The following is a 19,589-nucleotide window of genomic DNA, read 5'->3' as shown; positions in this document are numbered from 1 at the left end:
CTCAAGCAGAACCTGCATTCTGACTAGATTGCCAGGTGATTCGAACACTGGTTCTCAAACATGAGGCACTTGGGGAGCTTTAAAAATACTGATGCTTGGGTCCCACTCCCAGAAATTCTCGTTAATTGGACTGGAGTGCAGCCCAGGTATTGAGCTGTCTTTTGTTTGTTTTTGTTTTTAACTTCCTAGGTGACGCTAACATCCAGCTAAGCTTGTGAACCATTGCTTTACAAATGCATACATTTTGGTGCCGGAGTCTTCCTTCCAAAGGACCAGCTCGGGTTTTCTAAGGCCTTGTGATCAAAGCTTGATGGTTTAAGACACACAGAGAATGGCAGCCAGACCCAGGTTTCAAAGCTGGATCTGCCACTTTATGATCTTGGGCCAGTTTCCTCATTTCCCGGAGCCTCAAGTGTCCTCATATGTAAAATGGGGATAATAACAACCCCATAGGAGATCTCTAAGGGTTAGAGCTAATGGATGCAAGGCAGAGGCTCCTATGAGAGGGCCATTATTGTTATCAGCAGCAGCTTTTATTATGATGGATGCGAGTGGCCAAGAGTGCCAGGCCTAGGTAGGGTCTGCCTTCAATTCTGCCTGTTTTATAGCCTCACTGGGATCTGGTAGGCAGAGGCTGTGTGGGTGGGGACGTGCTTTCCTTGACTCCTGGCAGGGGGGCCACTGCGCAGTGCTGATGGAACCCTAAACTTGCTTTTACAATTTAATTATTTGTAAACATCCTTCAATACCAATTAAACATGATCTATGGCATCTTCCTTCCTTCCTTCCTTCCCTTTTCCTTCCTTCCTTCCCTTTTCCTTCCTTCCTTCCTTCCTTCCCTTTTCCTTCCTCCTTCCCTCCCTCCCTTTCTTCCTCCCTTCCTGAACAGTTGTGGAATATTCCACTGTACAGATATGCCATAAGTAGTTTAACCATCTTCCTGCAATGGGCATTCTTTTGTTCCTATTAAATACATTGCCATAATAAATATCCAATCACATACATGTTTTAAAACATCTTGCCCAGTTCTGTTCTTAGGATAAATTTCTGGAGATGGAAGTGCATAGTCAGTGAGATTCTGACACATATATTTCTAATTTAATTGCACAGTGGTTGGAGATTGAAGAATGCATGATACCCTGTCTTTGCTGCAACTTGCTTTGAGACATAAAATGTGGTCATTCTGTAAATGTTTCCTGTGTATTTTCTTTAATTGTTGGGTGCTGTGCTCTGCACATTCAATAAATGAAACTTTTTATTCCTGTTAGTCAAGTCCTCTAGATCCTTGGTGATCTTTTGTAAGCTTGACCCATCAGTTATGGAGGGTGGCCTCTCACTAAGATTGTGGTCTTGTTAAATTGATCTCACTGTCTGCTTTACATATTTAGAAGCTATGTAATTTGGTGCATGAAGGTTTAGAGTTCTATATTCCTGGTGAATCGTTCTTCCATCTTTATGTTTTGGATCTCTTTATCCCTCAATAACACTTTCTGCTTTAAAGTATTTTTTTGTTTGATATTAATATAACTCTATTAATTTTCTTGATAGTATTTGACTGTTTTATCTTTTTTCCATTTCTTTTTCTTCAATCCCTTTTAGGGATTTGTCTCCCAAAATATGTTTGGGCATCTTTTGTAAAAAAAAAACATATAGCTGTGTGTAATTTCTTTACCAAACTGACGATCTGTGTCTTAACTGGTGAGTGCAGTCCCCACTTCTATTTATTGCGATTTCTGGTATATTTGGACCTACGTCTTCATTTTATTTTGTGCTTCTATTTCTTTTTCTTTTGCTTCCTTCTATCAGGTTGAATTGTAAAATCGTAAAATTCCTCTATTTTCCTCTCTACTGGCTTGGCAGTTAAGACTTTCCATTCCTATCCTCTTAGTGGTGGCCCTAAAAAGTTTTAACAATCAGTCTTGAGTTCATAACATCTAAATTAATATTTCATAGTGTACATGAACTTAGGCCATCCTACCTCCAATCCCTGTTCCGCGCCTATCTTAGATGCTGCTGTTGTTCAATATTTTAGTTCCTACTTTTTATACCCTCCAATCAGCAATCCTTATTATTATTGTATTTACAGTCAATGCTTGCTTGGTTTTTCCCACATTCTTACTATTCCTTTCAGGATCTTCTCAAATCCTATTTCTGCAGTCATTTTACCTCTTTCTGAAGTATAAATTTTTGTTATTGTTTAAGAGAGACAGTCTGTGTGTAGTAGGCTCTTGGTCTTTGTTTAGCATACCTTTGTCAATGGTAGGATGATGGGTATAGAATTCTAGGGTGTCTAGTGTTTTCTCCCTGAATTGTGAAATGATTATGTCCCTGCCTTCTGGATTTTGTTGAGGCAACTGCGGACTTTGCCGTCTTTCTAACTGTTGTTCCTTTAGTAGGCAATCTTTCTTGTTTTGGTTGCTGTATGATGTCTTTGCTTTTGATGTGCAGCATGTCTAGATATCTTATTTATCCTGTGCAGGATGTAATTCCTGAATCTAAGGGTTCATTTCTTTTATCAGTTCTCACCTATTCTTTCCCTGAATATTCCTTTGCCCCCATTCTCCTACTTTCTCCTTCTGGAACTCCTATCAGCTGTATGCCTTACCTTCTCCTTCTGACTCTGTGTCTCTGAACCTTGATTTCATAATTTCTGTCTCTTTACTTCCATGTTCTACATTCTGGGCAACTTCCTTAGATCTAAAATTATATTAATTTAATTCTCTCCCCAGCTATATGAATGTGCTATTTGATTTATATATTGAGATTTTAATCCCAATGACTGTTTTCCATTTCTAGAGATTTGATTTGGTTCTTTTCCAAAGCTGTCTTATTCTTTTATGTTTTTAATTCCTTCTTTTTTTAATGTTTTATTTATTTATTTTTGAGAGAGGGAGAGAGAGAGAGAGAGAGAGCGCACAAGTGGGGGAGAGGCAGAGAGGAGAGGAAGACAGAGAATCCAAAGCAGGCTCCAGGTTCTGAGCTGTCAGCATATAGCCCGACACAGGGTTTGAACCCATGAACCGTGAGATCATGACCTGAGCCAAAGTCAGTCACTTAACCGACTGAGCTACCCAGGTGCCCCTTTAATTCTTTCTTTTATGTCCTTAGTTTTTACAAACATTCTTACTTTATAATCTCTATTCGACAGTTATATCATGGGACATTCTTAAGGGGATAAGCCTCCGTGTGTGTGTGTGTGTGTGTGTGTGTGTGTGTGTGTGTGTATCTGCTGACTCTTCTTCATAGTGGGGTATTTCCTTGTGTATTTTGTAATTTTGAGAATACACTTGGCCTGGGTTAAAAGTGTGTCTTTTCAGAAAAGTTTTGTGCTTGCTTCTTGCAGCAACATATCAACATATCATAGGATCACTTTATCTGTTAAACTTTAGGCATAGGTTCCAGAAACACTCAGCTATAAACCTGAACTCCACATCTACAGAAGGCCAAATTCATTGTCACAAGCTTCCAGGGGTTACTTTTTCCTCCTCTTCAGTCCTGGCTGAGACTGACAAGCTTCCTTCTATATCATTTCCCAGTTTCAGTGCCAGGAGTTTTTTCTGGTTCACTGTTCTGCCAAATGTAGGGCTATATTCTCATGGGGCTACTCAGTTCCAACCCCTACTCACAATGTCTAAAGACTTGTCTTGTCTCTACATGTTCACTGAAATCCAAATCCCCAGATTACCCAAATCGGCAATATCACCTGCTCCCGACCCCCACCCGGGGAACTACAGAAACACCTCACCTGTAAACTGCTATGGTTTTTAAGTTCCTTTCTGTTTTTGTTACTTGGGGATTTTTGTTATTTTCTCATGAGCTTTGATATGCATTTCAAAGAATACGTCCTATATTTTTAGTTGTTTCCTAGTAGGAGACTCATCAGGGTTTTTGGTTCACTGTGTTAGGAACAAAAGTTGCATTTGCTCTCCAAGTGATGGGCTAAAAGTCAAATCTCGCGATCTTCTCTTTTACGGAATTGGTCTTTGACGACATGCTTGGAAAGGTTTTTCCCATACCGAGGTTATTTTCCCATGCTTATCTTTATGGTTTGTTTCTTTACATATAACATTTAAACCACTGAGGATATATTAGCTTCAAGACAATCAAAACCTTACGTAGCAGCAATAAAGCTATCCAAATGAAACACAATGCAGCTATAATCCAATTACATGACTTATTACTAATAACAGAGCCCCAAGTTTAACACACCTTCGCTTCAGTCACAACTCAGTGATCCAGGGAAGCCACCAGTGTTCTTTATCACCTTGATTTGCTGCTCGCCCCAACTCAGCTGGTCAACATTCCAATAAAACTGCCTTCAACTGCAACCCACCTGAAGACCACCCAACACGAGCCAGGCGCAATTGTTCCGTGAGACACCTACAGACTATAATATAGCTTTCTATATGCATATGGAAGAAGGAACGAAGTACAATTATAGCAAAATGGACTCACGTTTGCGAAAAAAATTTGAGTAGACCCCAAGGTAACTATCTAGAGTTCTAGATATGGGAAGTTATAAACGAAGAGAATCCTTACAGTCCTTGGTGTAGGAGACCTGCCTGCCTGGGGTGGGGGGGGGGCACCACCTGTGACACCAAGATAGGGCGGTCTCTGTAGTAAGAGAACGCTTGGGCTGAATGACCCTCTCCTTCACCCAACCTCAGTGATGATCCCAGGAGCTCCTTTCAGAGGCCACTGGACACTTTGCCAGAGTTCACCTGGAACCCCCTGGGAATGGCTGACTGTGCTTAGCTGGGCAGAGCCCGTAGGGCCCTGCCTGTCAGAGTCAGGAGACAGTAGTTACATGCCCAGCTCTGCCACTACTATGTCACCTCTTGAGCCTCAGTTTCCCATCTTTAGAATCAAGAGGTAGGAACTGATTTGATCTCCAGGGGAAAAAAAAAACATCAGAATTAGAACCCAGACATCTGACTTCCAGGGGCAGTCTCTTTAATAACATCAACAGTGACAATAACCACAGACCACAGCTATCATTTATTTCGAGTGCTTACTGTTTATCAAACTCTGAGCCAAGCACATTACACACATTATCTTATTCAATTCTCATTAGCTTCCTATGAGCTTGGTATTGTCATACTAATTTTACATTTATTAAATTAAACAAATCCTTATTTTGCCAATGACTGAGACTAAGTAATTTGCTTGAGGTCACATAGTAAGAGCTGAGTCAGAATGCAAATCTGGCTCTGCCTGATTGATTCACTACACCCAACTATCCATCAGTCCATCAGTCCATCATCCATCCATCCATCCATCCATCCATCTTTCTATCCTTCCTCCCACCTCTCCATCCATTCATCCTTTCCCTAAGAGAACTGCCTTTTATTGCATAGGCTCCTCCTCCAATCCTAATGGCCGTATGTCCCTGCATATTTCAAGTTCTCCTTCAACTCGCTTTTGTTTTCTAGCCTGTGGGCATCTTTATCCCCAACTTCTCACTCTCATCTACATCTCTCAGCTCCTTAAAACCTGATCCTGACACTTCCTGCTCCAAGATGTTTTCCATGATGACTCCCACCTTCAGAAGATCCTGCTGTGCTCTGAATCCCCCCTCGCTATCCACGAAGGCTGAGCCAGCTGGCCAAGAGCCCTTCACACTAGGATGCCCATTTGAGAGTCGGCTGCCAGTGGCCCTTACCAGGTTTCCAACCTGCAGCATCTCCTCGAATTCAGTTGTCATGTTGTAGTGCTCCAGTGCCATGAAGAGCGTGTTAAGCACGATGCACATAGTGATGGTGAGGTCAGCGAACGGATCCATGACCATGAACTTCACTCTCTGCTTGATGGACATCCACAGCGGGCAGCATTCCCAGATCAGGTAGCGTTGGGCGAAGCGGGTCCAGCATGGTGGACATTTGCGGTGAGACTCTTCCAACTCTGGGGGCAGCCAGTGAGCAGGTTTGTTTTTTGTGGACTGGCTCACATATAATTTGGTATTCCAGAAAAGACCTATGACTTAGCTGGGGAGATGGCAGGGCTGCTACGTGACAGGGGGACCGTGAGAGGGGCACGGAAGGCCAAGGAAAGGTGTGGCTTGTGTCCTGGCCCCTTACTCTGGAAATATGAGAGTGGAGGGCCACAGGGACAGGAGGTCAGGATGGATGTGGGGACAACTGGGACGAGCCAGATTAGGACAGATTTGGGCTCCCTCGAGACAACAGTCTCACATAGACATGGGGACGCTCAGAGGAGGACAAGCTGAAGAGGATGAGACAACATCTGAGATAGGCAAGTTCAGATCTAAGGACACGCAAAACAGAAGAACAGACGTGGGCATCTGGGACATGTTAGGACAGATGGCAGGTGCCTGGAACGGGCCAGAAGAGAGATGAACACATATGGGACAGGAGGGAACAAGACTGGGGAGTGATGCCAAGTTCAGACTGGAATGGCTGGGGGTTGCCTAGGGTGGGAGTGGCCGGGACAGATGTGGGATGCCTGGAATAGCCTGTGGTAGGCATGGAATGGCTGGGAATAGTCTAGAACAGGCATGCTGGGCCAGGGTGGTCCCAGGAAGGCATGGGGATGCTTGGGAGAGGACGGGATGAGACTGGTAAGCACTTGGGACAGGCCAGGACAGCTAGGGGGAGGTTTGGACGAGACACAGACGTGGTGAGGACAGACAGGCAACAGAGACCAGAAAGCCTGGGCCAGCTGTGGGGACGTCCAAGGCAAGCCAAGCAGCTGGGGGATGTTTGGCTCAGGTCAGGCTAAGGAGGAGCGTTTGGATGACGCCGGGGGTGCTGACCTTCCAGGGCGCTGGTGAGAACACTGACTGCGCTGAGCGCCCGCTGTCGCTCTCCTGGTCCCTCGAAGCCATCGGCACGTGGAGCGTGGGGGTTCAGCATCTGGGGCCTGCCCGGCTCCTCCGACGGGGTGGTCTGGGTGCAACCAGCAGACAGGCATCAGTCTGGGCGCCAGGGTCCTGCTGAACCTGGGGAAGCTGCTGGGCCTGGGGCATCTGTCCCGGACAGATCATCAGGTCTCGGGGGCCACAGGGAGACAGGATGGGGGTCTTTATGGGACACGGATGCTGGGTTTCTCTGCTCCCAGAGAACTCCCTCCCTGTTAATAACTCCCCCATCCCTCTCGCCACTCATTATCTCCTTCATTCTGCTTTTCGTCGTCTGCTCTCGTCAGTGGTGATTCTTGAGCGTGGACAGGAAACTACATGTAACCAGATGCTGTCATTATACATTAGGACATGCAAAACCAATCTGGGAGTCTTAATTGACCACAAGGTCCCTAGAGTCAAGAGCATAAAGAAACAGAAAAAAAATCTCCCGTGCTCTAAGGTGACATTAATAGAAGCATAAAGCACAATGCTTAGACACAGCTGGTGGGAGCTTCTGTGGAGGCAGCTTGGCTCTCTCGGCCAAGAAGATGTTAAATTGGCTCTGCAGTTCCTCATCGAGCAAATCTACCTTCATAAATAATTATACACGTGCACCAAAAACATGTACGCAACGATGTTCACCGCAGCATGCTTCCTAATACCATAAAAACAAAACTAATCAATGCAAAGAATCCTAAGATCAATTATGGATACAGCCCAACTCTGGACTCGGATACGGACGATAAAGACAACGACGTAGTCCCGTGTGCGTTCCCACGGGAGCCCCTCCGAGACGAAGAGTTTGTGGAAAAGCCAAGAAAAAGGTCTGGAGGACACACACGGAGTTGTTCAAGGGAATGCTTCTGGGGGCTGGGGTTGGGAGGAGAGGGGGAGGCCAAGGAGAGGGCGGAGTTGCCCTTCACCTCTGCACTTCTGCGCTGGGGGACTTGGTCGCAGTGCACCTGCACCGTTTTGGTAAGTGAAAGAAGCAGATCTAGACATGGAGACGTGGTGTCTGAGGAGGGGAGGCGGCAGCAGGCACTCTGGGCCGGCTCAGAGCCCCGCCTCTCAGCGCCACGGGGGGAGCCCACAACACCGCCACGGCGGCATGGCCCTGCGTGACCGGGGTCCACGAGCCCGAGCCGGGGCTGCGCAAGGCACCGGGCTGTTCAGCATGCAAGGGTGAGGCTCTACGATCTCTGTGGGTCGGAAGCAAGATGGCCTGGGCTCCCCGGGGCGGCAGAGCCAGGGCCTGGGGTGGCTACCAAATCCATCCGCGCTCAGGCCAAAGTCAACCTTTGCGATCGGTGGGACTGGCCTGAAATGTTGCCTCGGGAGGGAGTGAGCTCCCCAGTCGGGGAAGTACTCAAGCAGAGGCTCCTGAGAGGGCCGCGGTGGCTGCTGTAACAGTAGTGGCTCCGGCCCAGTGGAGCCACAAACAGGGCCCCCTTAACCCACAAGCATGTCTTAAATTCTGCCAGCTTCTCTTCTCCTCCTTGACACTCTGCAATAGTCCGAGTTATCAGTTAGTGAGTATTTACTTGCTGCTCTCCCACTGTGGGGTGAAGTACCCGTCCCTGTCCCACTGATGACACACGTGCTTTGGCCAATGGGATGTTAGTGGACGTGACGTGAGCAAGAGCACCTTAAACGCCGTCTGCCTTGCTCTTGCGCTCCGGTAACCGTCTATGAACACAGTCTCCCCAGGTAGCTGCCACCCTTTCGGCCTGAGCCTCAGCACAGAGACATATGGAGCAGCGCTGAGCCTGCCCCACAGTGTGCTGACCGAAGCAGAGCTGCTCAGCCAAGCCCCACCCAGATCTGTCAAACCATGGTCAACCTGCAGATAAGGGAGCGTGAGAATAAAGGCTTACTGTTAGCCACTGACTTTCGGGGTACTTTGTTACACAGCATTATTGTGGCAATAGCTGACCGATACACCACCCTGGTGCAATCTATCATCTCTTCCCTCTATTCTCTACCCAGCAGAAAGGGATTCCCTTAAAAAGTGAATCAAGGGGCGCCTGGGTGGCTCAGTCGGTTGGGCGGCCGACTTCGGCTCAGGTCATGATCTCGCGGTCCGTGAGTTCGAGCCCCGCGTTGGGCTCTGTGCTGACAGCTCAGAGCCTGGAGCCTGTTTCGGATTCTGTGTCTCCCTCTCGCTGACCCTCCCCTGTTCATGCTCTGTCTCTCTCTGTCTCAAAAATAAATAAAAAACGTTAAAAAAAAAAAAATTAAAAAAAAAAAGTGAATCAAGTCATAACAGTTCTCTCCTCCTCTCACCCCACGCTTCCCATCTTAGAGTAAACCCACACTCTATTGCCTACAGGTGCTGCACAGCCCAAATCCCTTCTTGCTGTTTCCACCACACCTGACCCTGCCTGGCCCTCTCATGCCTCGAACACGGCAAGCCTACCCTTCTTGGGGACTTGCTGCTTCCTCTGCCTACAACACTTCTCTTCCGTATCTTTGTGGCTTGCTCCCCAAATCATTTGCCTGCCAATTTGAATGTCACCTCTTCAGGAAGGACTTCCTGAGTATTCTAAGAGCCATCCCCAACCCTCCCCCTAGCAACGTTCTATCCCATGACCCTTACCGCTATCTGGAAATATTGACCAGTTTGCCATCTGTCTTCCTGACCACAGTGTAAACTCAGAGCTCAGAGCTCTTGTCTGTTCACTGCTATATTCCTGGAGCCTGCAACTCAACGCAGCAAGGCTGGCACTGGATAAATGTTGGTTGGGTGAATAATTACTTGGGAATCAGGGGCTTGGGTTTAGTTCTAGCTCTGCCCATAACTTGCCAGATGACCAGGGGATAGGAGGATGCAGTCTAACCTGTGGAGGAAGAAGAATGGCCGTTCCCCACCCCCATCTGGCCTTCTGGGACAGGCACTCTCATATAGACAGCTGACAGAATACATTTTCACCCTCCACCCCCTCAATCGGGATAAATTAAACATGAGCTGTCTGTTGGGCTGGCCCTTCCTCCCCTCTCCTGTGTTGGCTGAGCACCCACTATGTGCCCCACACTGTACCCTGTTTTCAGACTAGAAGTGAGCAGACGTGTCTCAATCAGATGCGGCGGAAGCTGCGAAGGCATTCCCAGGGGCCTATGCCTGCGAATCTCTTTAACTTTACAATGTCTCCATCCTGGTCTGCTAATTCCTTTAACTTTGCAAATAAGCCCCTTGGCCTGCTAATCCCTTTGAGGTTACAAATGGGCCCCACAGAAGTGAGAAAGGGTGAAGTCAGAGTTCCCAGTAATGAAGTGTTTGAACTTGGATTCCTCCTGACGTGTGCAGCACAATGAGATGATTTTCTCCCTAATGAGATTAGGAAATTCTATTAGTGTTCTGGGCTGCTGAATCTGATTCCACAAGGCTGAGGCTCCAGGGCTGGACCTGGAGGGGAGGCCTAGACCACCAGGATGGGGTGTTCCTGGGAGGCCAGACATCCTGCCTTCCAGGTGATGGCTAGGGCCTTCCCAGGCCCTCCCAGACGCTGTGATCTGCCCCCAGGGCACTCCCAGGACCCTGTCCTTGACCCCCTGCTCCAGAGGAGTGTGAGGGCCTCTGGCATACTGCAACGCACCCCGGGAATCCTTACTCCTTCCTCCTGGATAGTAATGGCAACAGATAATAATTACTCGAACCTGAGGCAAGTACAGGTCTAAGCACCAGACAGGTTTTCACCCTTTTCGTCCTCACCACAACCTGCTGACGTGGATATTATTTTATTTCCACTTAAGCGACGAGGAAACTGAGGCACAGAGAGATTCGTTAACCTACATCAAGTCCCGCAGCCAGAGCCAATGTCTGAGCTGGAGCAAAACTGGCCATTTGGCCGTGAGGCCTCTCTCTTCAGCCCCACCTCCACCTTCCTGATCAAGGCTCCGGTCTTGTCCTAGCTTCCTTAGAAAGTCTCCCCTCCCCCGTCTCCTGCAGGCCCTGGCGTATAAGCCACACATTTGCCCTTTTCCTGGGTGGGCTGCCCTGGGCACTGTGTTGGGGGGCAAGGGTCAGCAAGGACACTCCAGGGCTGACTGGGCAGTCATCGGTCGGTCACGGGCTCAGATGACCGAGTGATAAGAGCTCTGGCTGGCCTTTCACACTTTGGCAGGTCCCTCCACTACCTTTTTGATGGTAACTTCAACTCCTTTCCTCTTTGCTCCCTGGGTTCCAGCTATTCCGACCTCATGGCATTTCCTTCAAAAGGGTGGGCATGCTTCTGCCTCAGGGCCTTTGCACTGGCTGTTCTCTAGGCCTGGAGCATGCTTTCCTCAGATGCTATAATGATGGTATATTATTATGACATTATCACAGCATCAGCAGGCTCATGATGTCCTGATATCCATAGCCACGTGAGCCCATTCGTCCCCACGACAAGACGAGATGGGTGTTTTAAATTCGTTTTACAGATGACAGACATACAGAGAAAGAAAGTAACTTGCCCACTGCCATTCAGCTCGTAAGCTATGAGCTGGGATTGAAACCCAGTTTGTGTCCAGAATCTGGGTGCTATATCACCCCCCCCGAGAGTTTCAGAAAGCAGCCTCCGGCTCCCACTCTTGCCCCCTTTAGGTCTTTGTCTAAATGCCTCCTCATGAGTGAGGGCTCCCGCTCTTCCACACTTATTTGCCCTCCTACAACAGCACTTCTTAGTTGGGCTAATGTTGACCAGTCTGTAAGTTACTGAAGTATTTCAGGCTTGGTCAATTACTGTTGCCCAGAGCCCTGTAAGTAACCCCTTGCCACTCTGGCCCCTTTCCCAGAACCCCCTGCATTAAGCAGGATCCAGCAACAACACGGGCTGAGAGCTGGCACACACGGGGCCTCCAGGACACGAGTCCTGTGTCACCATGGCATCTCGGTGCCCGAGCTTTACCAGTTGCTACATATTTAACTATTACCCCCGTCTATCAACGTTATATACCACGTATACATATATACTTATTTTTCTTCTTTCGTTGATTTTTGCCTGTCTGCCCCATTATCATGGAAAATCTGTGAGGGCAGAGATTTTTTTTTTTTGCTAGGTTTATTCAGCCCCAGAGCCCAGTATACAACAGGTGCTCGGTATATACTAGGTGAGTGTTTTGGACCCGGCACTGGTGGCCAGTTTGGGAGAGCAGATCTGCCCTGGGGCTGCATCACGGGGCTGGCTCACCGTGTCTGGGGGGCGATCCAGCATCACAGGGCGGAGCAGGCGGCTCCCCGGGGAGGTGGCCTCAGGGTCGCCTGTCCCCAGCAAGGAGACCACTCCGTTGCAGTCCACGGTGCTGTTCCTTTTACCGTTGAGGGCGTGGCCGAGAGCCGAAGTCCCGGGGCTGGGCTGTCCCTGGGCACTAGGCCGGCGCAGAGGCCACGGCACGAGCAGTGACGTGCGGTGGCTCTCGCTGTCCCCCGCTGTGCTGTTTTCATCATCTGCAAAATCTGTCTCCGAGCCCAGGTCTCGCCTGCGAAAGGTGAAAATGCTCCCACGGCTGGAGCGTGGCTTCACGGAGGTCCTGCTGAGGCCATGGGCGCTGCTCAGACGGTTCTGGGGGCACAGGGAGAAGCCCGCTCTTCATGTGCTCGCAGCCTGTCCCTTGCCGTGTTCTCTGAGACCGAGAGAGCTTCTCAGAGCATCCGGGGCTTTCGCTGGCCACACGGGAACTGGGTGGGCTGCGGCAGGGTGCGTTCAGAGCGCAATCCTGCGCTACCTGGGATCTCTGCTCACCTAAAGCTGGTGCCACGGGGCCTTCGACATTCAAGCTTAGCTGGGGCTGAAGATGGGGCTCTGGCTGGGCCCGGGGAGAAGGAGGCAGCAAAGCTCCTCGTGGTGCAAAGAGGCCCGGCCCGAGCAGGACCTGGGGCGGTCGGCCAGGCACCTGACTCACATGGGCATGTCCTCGGGCGCCTCCCGTCCACACCACAGGGTGTGGTCTCAGCCCTAGTCTCAGCCCTAGCCCCAACGCTGGGGACTTAGCTGAGGTTGAGGACACCATGACACCCAAATCTAGCTCGGCTCTCTGCCCAGACGCCCTCCACTCCAAGAATGGGCATGGGAAACAGGAAGGGCTGGGAGGGGGCTCGAGGATACTCTCCTCGGGGAGCAGCTGTGAGGGGCTGTGACGGCACCAGGGGCCCAACATGATGGGCTTTGGATGCCAGACCCACCCAGAAAGGGCTGGAGCCCCCGCCGGGGATTACCATTGCTCTGGGACCGTCCTCCGAGTCGGATTTGGGGAACCTGTCATCTCCACACTCCTCTGTCCCTGAAGACATTCGTTTGCTCCTCTTGCGTCTTCTTTCATGGGTTACTGGGGCCAAAGGGGACATCTCCAAGGAGCTGCGGGACACGGTATCCACACCCCTGATGGCGAGGGCCTGGAAAAGGTGGAAGGGGGATGTTTGGGTTATTGAGATTTTGTGCAGCCTCAGGCTAAGTAAGGCAGGCCAGGCAACTCTCAGTATCTGTTTCCCCATCAGGAAGTGGGCTTGAACGCTCACCCCAGACAAGGGCGTCACGGAGAGATGAGCCCAAACAGACCCAGGCTGTTTTCAGAGAAATCAAAGTCCCGGGAAGAGGAAAGAAGTGGCTGATGTGGGCAGCTCTCGGAAGAGGGGAGTGTGAGGGACAGCCGGGGGGAGGATGTTGATGAGCAGAGGAAGTGACAGAACTAGAGGGCAGGAGATCTTCTAGAAGGTTCAGCTGGCTAAAACAGGGGCTGGGGGGAGGTGGCATGGGGCAGGGAGAAGAAAGTGGATGTCCACATGGCTTCTAACAGGCATGCTCTGTAATCAGCCTCCAGGACCTGTGTGTGGAACTATGAGTAACCATGGCAGCACCGCCAGGGCTTATTTTCTGAGCTGGCTCAGGCCTCCAACCTTGGACCTTCCTCACTAAGCTACCAGAGGCATCCCTTAACTAGGATAAACTCAGTCCTTAGACACGTGGTTCTCTTTTATCCGGCATGCATAGGCTCCTTTACCCAGCAGGCATCATTTTTACCCGACAGGCACCATTTTTTACCCAGCAGGCACCACTTTGACCCAACAGGCACCATTTTCACCCAGCAGGCACCACTTTGACCCAACAGGCACCATTTTTACCCAACAGGCACCATTTTTTACCCAGCAGGCACCATTTTTACCCAACAGGCGCCATTTTTTACCCAGCAGGCACCACTTTCACTCAGAAGACACCACGGTCATAGGGAGCGCTTCTCTCAGCACGAACCACACTCCCAGGGCCCACCTTTACCCGGGGGGCACTCCTTTTACCTCTCAGGCACCTCATGAGCAGGCACCGTCTTTACCTAGATACCAAAGCTTTACCTACCAGCCACCACATTCACATAAAATACCTTTATCAGCAGACACCAGCTTTACCCAGCAGGAACTGCTCTTTATCCAGCAGATGCCAAGCTTAAACACACCAGATTCACCCAGCAGGCACCACGCTTACAGGCACCAGCTTTATGCAGCAGGAGCCATGCCCACAGGCACGTTTTACCCAGCATGCATCACACTCACAGACAGCAGCTTCACCCAGCGTGCACTGCGCTTATAGGCCCCAGCTTTATTCAGCAGGCGCCATGCCCGTGGTCATCGGCTTTGCCCAGCAGGCACCGGGTTTACAGGCACTAGCTTCCCCCAGCAGGACCTGCCTTTTATCCCGCAGAGGCCACACTTAACAGGTTTCAGCTTTACCCAGCAGATGTCATGCCCACAGGCACCCACGGTCAGGCGAGGGGTTGGTCTGGAGGCTTCCTGGCGGCACTGCTCACCCACCTCATGCTCCTTCTTGAGCATCTCCATGGCTTCCTGGAAACGCTTTTCCTTCTCCTCGGTCTCGGCGATGGTGGCTTGGTTTTGCTCCTCGTAGGCCATGGCAACCACAGCCAGGATCAGGTTCACCAGGTAGAAGGAGCCCAGGAAGATGACCAGCATGAAGAAGATCATGTAGATCTTCCCTGCAGACCTCAGGGTCTGAGGGAGTAAGGGGAGAGAGGTTATCTTCACTGGGGCCCCTTCTGGGTCATGATCGCGGAATTTCAAGGTGTCCGGTCTGGCTGTGCCAGGGGTTCAAAAGGCCACAGCCTGGGGAGGGAATGGAGCATATTCTACTGGAGAGGCAAGTGTTCTAACCCACAGAGAAGAACGACCCACGCACAGGGGATAGTGTCCCACCCGTACAGGGAGGCAGAATGTTCCAGTCAACGGAGGAAATGTTGCATCCACAGACGGGACTATTCCATCACACAGGGTGGAGAAGGGTCCCCCTCACAGAGCACAGAGTATCCCATATGAAGGAATGGGTACCTGGTCACCAGCAAAAAGAAAGTTCCTTGGCTTACTGTGTCCCCCTCCCTCAGATGCAAGCGTCCCTGTCCCCCGTTCCTTGAGCCTCCTCAAGTCTTGCCAGTGGAGAAGCTGCCGGGGTCACTTCTAGCTGATCACTCGTAAGTGGGCCCCTGGCCTGTTCCCGGTGTCCCCCCGCTGTCCGCGCACCCACGTACCTGCTGGTAGAGGCGTTCCCAGCAGTCCTGCGTCATCAGGCGGAAGAGCGCGAGGAAGGCCCAGGCGAAGGAGTCGAAGCTCGTGTAGCCGTGGTCAGGGTTCTCTCCCGCCTTCAGGCAGCGGTAACCCTCTGGGCACGTCCTGCAGTCAGACACACAGACTCTGTCCCATGCTGTAAGGGGCCCCCTCCCCCTGAGATGCTCCCTGGGCCTGACTCCTCTCCCTGGGCAGCCCAGCAGAGGCCCCACTGCTTCACGAGGCCGAGTTTCACGAACTTGGTACCGCACTGCCGGGCCTGACACCGGGACTTTTCGTGCTGTGCCTCGAGCCTGGGACACCGTCTTCCCCTTCTCCCTACCCATCTGTATTCAGCTGGGCCTAAATCCAGCTCCCTTCTGCCCACACAATACACCATCCCCGCTGCTATCTGAGTTTCCTCTCCTCTCACAGAGGAAGTGCCAAGGGCTGGCTCACAAGTCTCTTCCTCTGGCTGCTTACCCCACAGGGAGATGGGCACAGAGCAGGCATGCGGTGGGGGGAGGGCAGGGAGGCTTGGCTGAGCAGCATGGAGCCCAGGGCGAATGCCAGGCCACGGGGCTGAGGGATGGTTCTGGGGCGGACGGGCAGGGGCCTGGCCACGTCCGGAGAAGATGCCCATTTGCATGACTGCACACGCAGACAGAGTGAGGCACGTTGATGATTCGCAGGGCTCGATGGGACAGCCTCTCTGCTCAGAGGGACTGCTGGGCTGGATTCACGAGCGTGAGACGTAGAGGTGGGGGGAAGGGGGACTCGGCGAGTGGGAGGCTGCTGCAAGGGGCCTCCGTGCCTTTTGCTAACGTCCTAAGACCTTCCAGAAGATCTCTTTAGGGACAGGAAGGGCTGGAACTTCGTACTGAGCAGCCCCACAGAGCCCCTCCCTCGCCAGGTAAGCCTGTGTGTCCCCTTCTCCTCACAACTGTGGCACAGTCACGCTGACCCAGACCCCGTATGCCCAGGGCCCTGGGAGCTGCACGTGGTCACCGGGCATCTCTGGGCACCACACTCAGCCTGCAGGTGTAGGCTCTGCTTGTCCTGGTGGAGAGTCTAGGCCGTTGAGGGGTAGCCATACTCACTCCTGACCCAGAGGACAGATGGGCAGGGAGGGAGTAAAAGACTGGAGGGGAAGAGAGCGGCCCTGGGGGGCGGGGGGCTTCTGGAAAGGAATGGAACCAGGGTCGGGCTGGTGGGAGGCACTGTAGGCTCTGTTCGCCCTCCCTGCAGATCTGAGCCCCCTGCCTTTTTTTTTTTTTTTTAATCCCCTGATAGCTGTCTTCCCTGTGGTGGGGGTGGGGTGGACAAGATACCAGGGCTCCGGCAGGGAACAGAGGTAGGGGAAGGCCTGGGGTCAAGGGCATACACTCAAAGCACAGTCAGTTGAGAAAGTACCGGGGGACACCTCCCCCTGCCCCCGCCTCCCTCACCTCACCTCACCCCTTCTGGGTGAGGTGGCTCCGGGGGAGGGGTGCCACATACCCGGCATCAGAGCTGTTCCCACACAGTAACACGTCGGAGGTGCCGTTCTTGAGCAAGTAATTTTCTGAAAGAGAAACATCCGACGGTGAAGGGCACGCGTGGCCCAGACTCGCAGGGTTCTCGCTTGGCACCCAGGGCTCTGGGGAGGTAGAGACACCGTTGGTGGTCTCTCCTCTGCCCCTGCCCTTGACCCCCCCCCCCCCCGCCCCCGCCTGGCTAGGCCTGAGGCAATTCCAGCTGCTTCCCTGGCCTGCTTCTTCTCCTCCTCAGACATTCAGCTGCCAGTGGTCCCCACAGTCCCAGAAGACCCAGGAAGTCCCCGCAGGGAGCTTCTTCCGTACCCTGCCCTGAGCCACTCAGGGGGACAACTGGGGCCAAAAGAGGCCCTGAACCAGAGGAGCTGAGTCACTGCATGCTCTTGGAAGGCTACTGCCCAGCTCTGTCTGGGCCCACTTTTTTTTTTCAAATAGGATCCACACCCAGTGCAGAGCCTGACTCGGGGCCTGAACTCACGAACCCGAGATCAAGACCTGAGCTGAGATCAAGAGTCAGACACTCAACTGACCAAGCCACCCAGGCACCCCTGCCCGGGCCCACTTCTCTGTGCACAGGTGGTGCAAGTGATACCTGTTACGTTCACCGTGGCATGCCTCGGTCTGCTCAGACAGGGCTGGGCTGGACCGGGTGACGTACGTGCCACCAGTCCTGTCCCCTCCTCTCTGTGGCCGTCTGTCAGTCCCCGTCACCCGCCACCACCCGCCTTAGTTTTCTGCAGCAGTTCTCCAAGTGTGGTCCCCGGACCCGCGGCATCGAGCACCAGTCGGGGCCTGGTTAGCAACGTGACTTCCCGGAGTGCCGCCCCCCGTCTACTGACTCAGGAACTCCGGGGCTGGGGCCCAGCGGCGAGTGTTTTCCGGAGCCCTCCAGGTGACTGGGACACATGGAAGTCTGAGAAGAGTCACTGCGTTTTTGTCTGTTCCTTTTTTCCAGAGTGGATGTCTGGGGTACAGAAGAGGCCCTGACTTCAGAATGCCCCTTGGGGTCCTTGAGGCCTGGGACCTGGCCTCGCACCAGTGTCTACCCTTGATCCAGGCTGACGGCACCGGGTAAGAGAGGTGCTAGTCATCAGCCTGGAGAACAGAAAACCACGTATCAGTGGAACGACGGGAGGGGCGTGCACGAAACTGTGCAATCACTGAGTTTGTTCCCACCCCCTCTCGGGGTTCTGGGGGGCACGCGTATGGAATCAACATCCTGGCACGGAACACCGTTGTCAGCTGAAACATCCCATGTCGGGCAGGCGGGGCCTCCCCTCGGAAGCCTCGCACGCTACCCTGGCTCAGTACCCCTCCCCTCGGCAGGCGGGCCGGTCTTCTCCCCATTCTCGATTCTCTAGGGTCAGTCCCACCTCCAGCCGTGGCAGCTGCCATCCCTTGTCTGCCTCTCTAGCTCACTCCCTCCGTCCTGTTCCTCCAGCGTCTTGCCATCGAGCCCGAGAACTCGCAAGGGCAGGCCCAAAGTCTGCTCCCCTTCCGTCCTCTCCCGGAGGTCCGAAGGGCAGGGGCTGGGATCCTGAGCACACCTCTGGGTCTCCGGGGGATCAGGCAGGGCCTGAACGGCCCCGGGGGAGGTCTGCCCCCTGGCGAGGCCCGTGAGGCCTCACAAAGCCCTTCCCCGGGCCACAGACCAAGCCTGCACCTGGGTCGTTGAGGTAGAGGTCCAGCGACTTCCAGACCAGGCCGTCGGCCTCCACGGAACCGTTGGTGTCGTTGAGCGCCGTGAAGTTGCGGACACACTTGTGCCTCAGGTTGCCCATGAAGAGCTGCAGGCCGACGAGGGCGAAGACACTGAGGCAGAAGACCGTGAGGACCATCACATCGGCCAGCTTCTTCACGGACTGGATCAGGGCCCCCACGATGGTCTTCAGACCTGGGGAGGCAAGAACGAGCGGCGGGGGGGGGGGTCACCCACGGGCACCGTGCTCCCCGCTCCGTCGGGTGGGGGCCAGGCCTGAGGGGGTGCTGGGCCAGATGGGCAATCCTGAGGTGGGGGCAGGCGAGGGAAGCCTCTTTCGGGCTTTCCAGACCCAAACCCCCATTTCCTCCACGACTGAGATTCTGCCCTGATTCCCCCAGGGCAGAAGTCCAGTCTGGCCTTGTATTTTCAGAGGGCCCCCGTTCTTTTCGCTTTTCACTAGCCACATATATGAAACGGGTGTGGGAAATGCTGGTTTCTTGAGGAAGAAAACGCCCAAAGCCTGTCCCCGTCTGGCCGGTCCCAAGGTATGCGAGGCCTTGTCCTTTAAATGTGACCCTTGGGAAGGACGCTTAAAGGTAACCTGTGGGAGGTCCAGGCCCATTCCAGGGCGATGGAAAGGCATCAGCCTTGATCCCGGAGATAGAGAGACACAAGCCATTCCTGGCAGAGGAATGCGGTGTGTGCATGGTGGATGGGGGGCTGTCAAGAGGTGTGGCAAGGTCATGGTGGGTGATGTCCTAAGGGGTCTGTCCTGGCCATGGGAAAGGTTCACGGACAAGAAAGGGGCTGACCTAATTTGCATTTTCCTCCTCTGCCCTGTCCCTCTGGGACCCAACCCCATGCATCCCATTCCCCCAAAGCCAAGAGGCCGTGACACGTTAGTTGCACGGCCCAGCTCCCTGCAGAAGCCAGCACCACACAGCGAGGTGACAGAACAGCACGTGTAGACGC

The 19,589-nt window shown here is 52.5% G+C and overlaps 1 protein-coding gene across 1 annotated transcript in view; it reads right to left on the bottom strand.

The window, feature by feature from the left end:
- The window catches only part of SCN5A (sodium voltage-gated channel alpha subunit 5), a 93,937-nt gene that overhangs the window by 38,175 nt on the left and 36,173 nt on the right, over positions 1-19,589 (bottom strand). Inside the window, exons 7-14 of the mRNA XM_042955342.1 lie at positions 18,579-18,809; positions 16,881-16,944; positions 15,365-15,506; positions 14,637-14,834; positions 13,053-13,229; positions 12,028-12,399; positions 6,773-6,905; positions 5,663-5,901 (exon numbers count right to left, since the gene is read on the bottom strand). Of these exons, the coding sequence (XP_042811276.1) occupies positions 5,663-5,901; positions 6,773-6,905; positions 12,028-12,399; positions 13,053-13,229; positions 14,637-14,834; positions 15,365-15,506; positions 16,881-16,944; positions 18,579-18,809 (1,556 nt within the window). The remainder of the gene's footprint in view (positions 1-5,662; positions 5,902-6,772; positions 6,906-12,027; positions 12,400-13,052; positions 13,230-14,636; positions 14,835-15,364; positions 15,507-16,880; positions 16,945-18,578; positions 18,810-19,589) is intronic.

Source organism: Panthera leo, chromosome C2 (assembly GCF_018350215.1).
Source record: "Panthera leo isolate Ple1 chromosome C2, P.leo_Ple1_pat1.1, whole genome shotgun sequence".
Taxonomy (NCBI): domain Eukaryota; kingdom Metazoa; phylum Chordata; class Mammalia; order Carnivora; family Felidae; genus Panthera; species Panthera leo.
The sequence above is the reverse complement of the archived record's forward strand: the minus strand, read 5'-3'. Positions and strand labels throughout refer to the sequence as shown.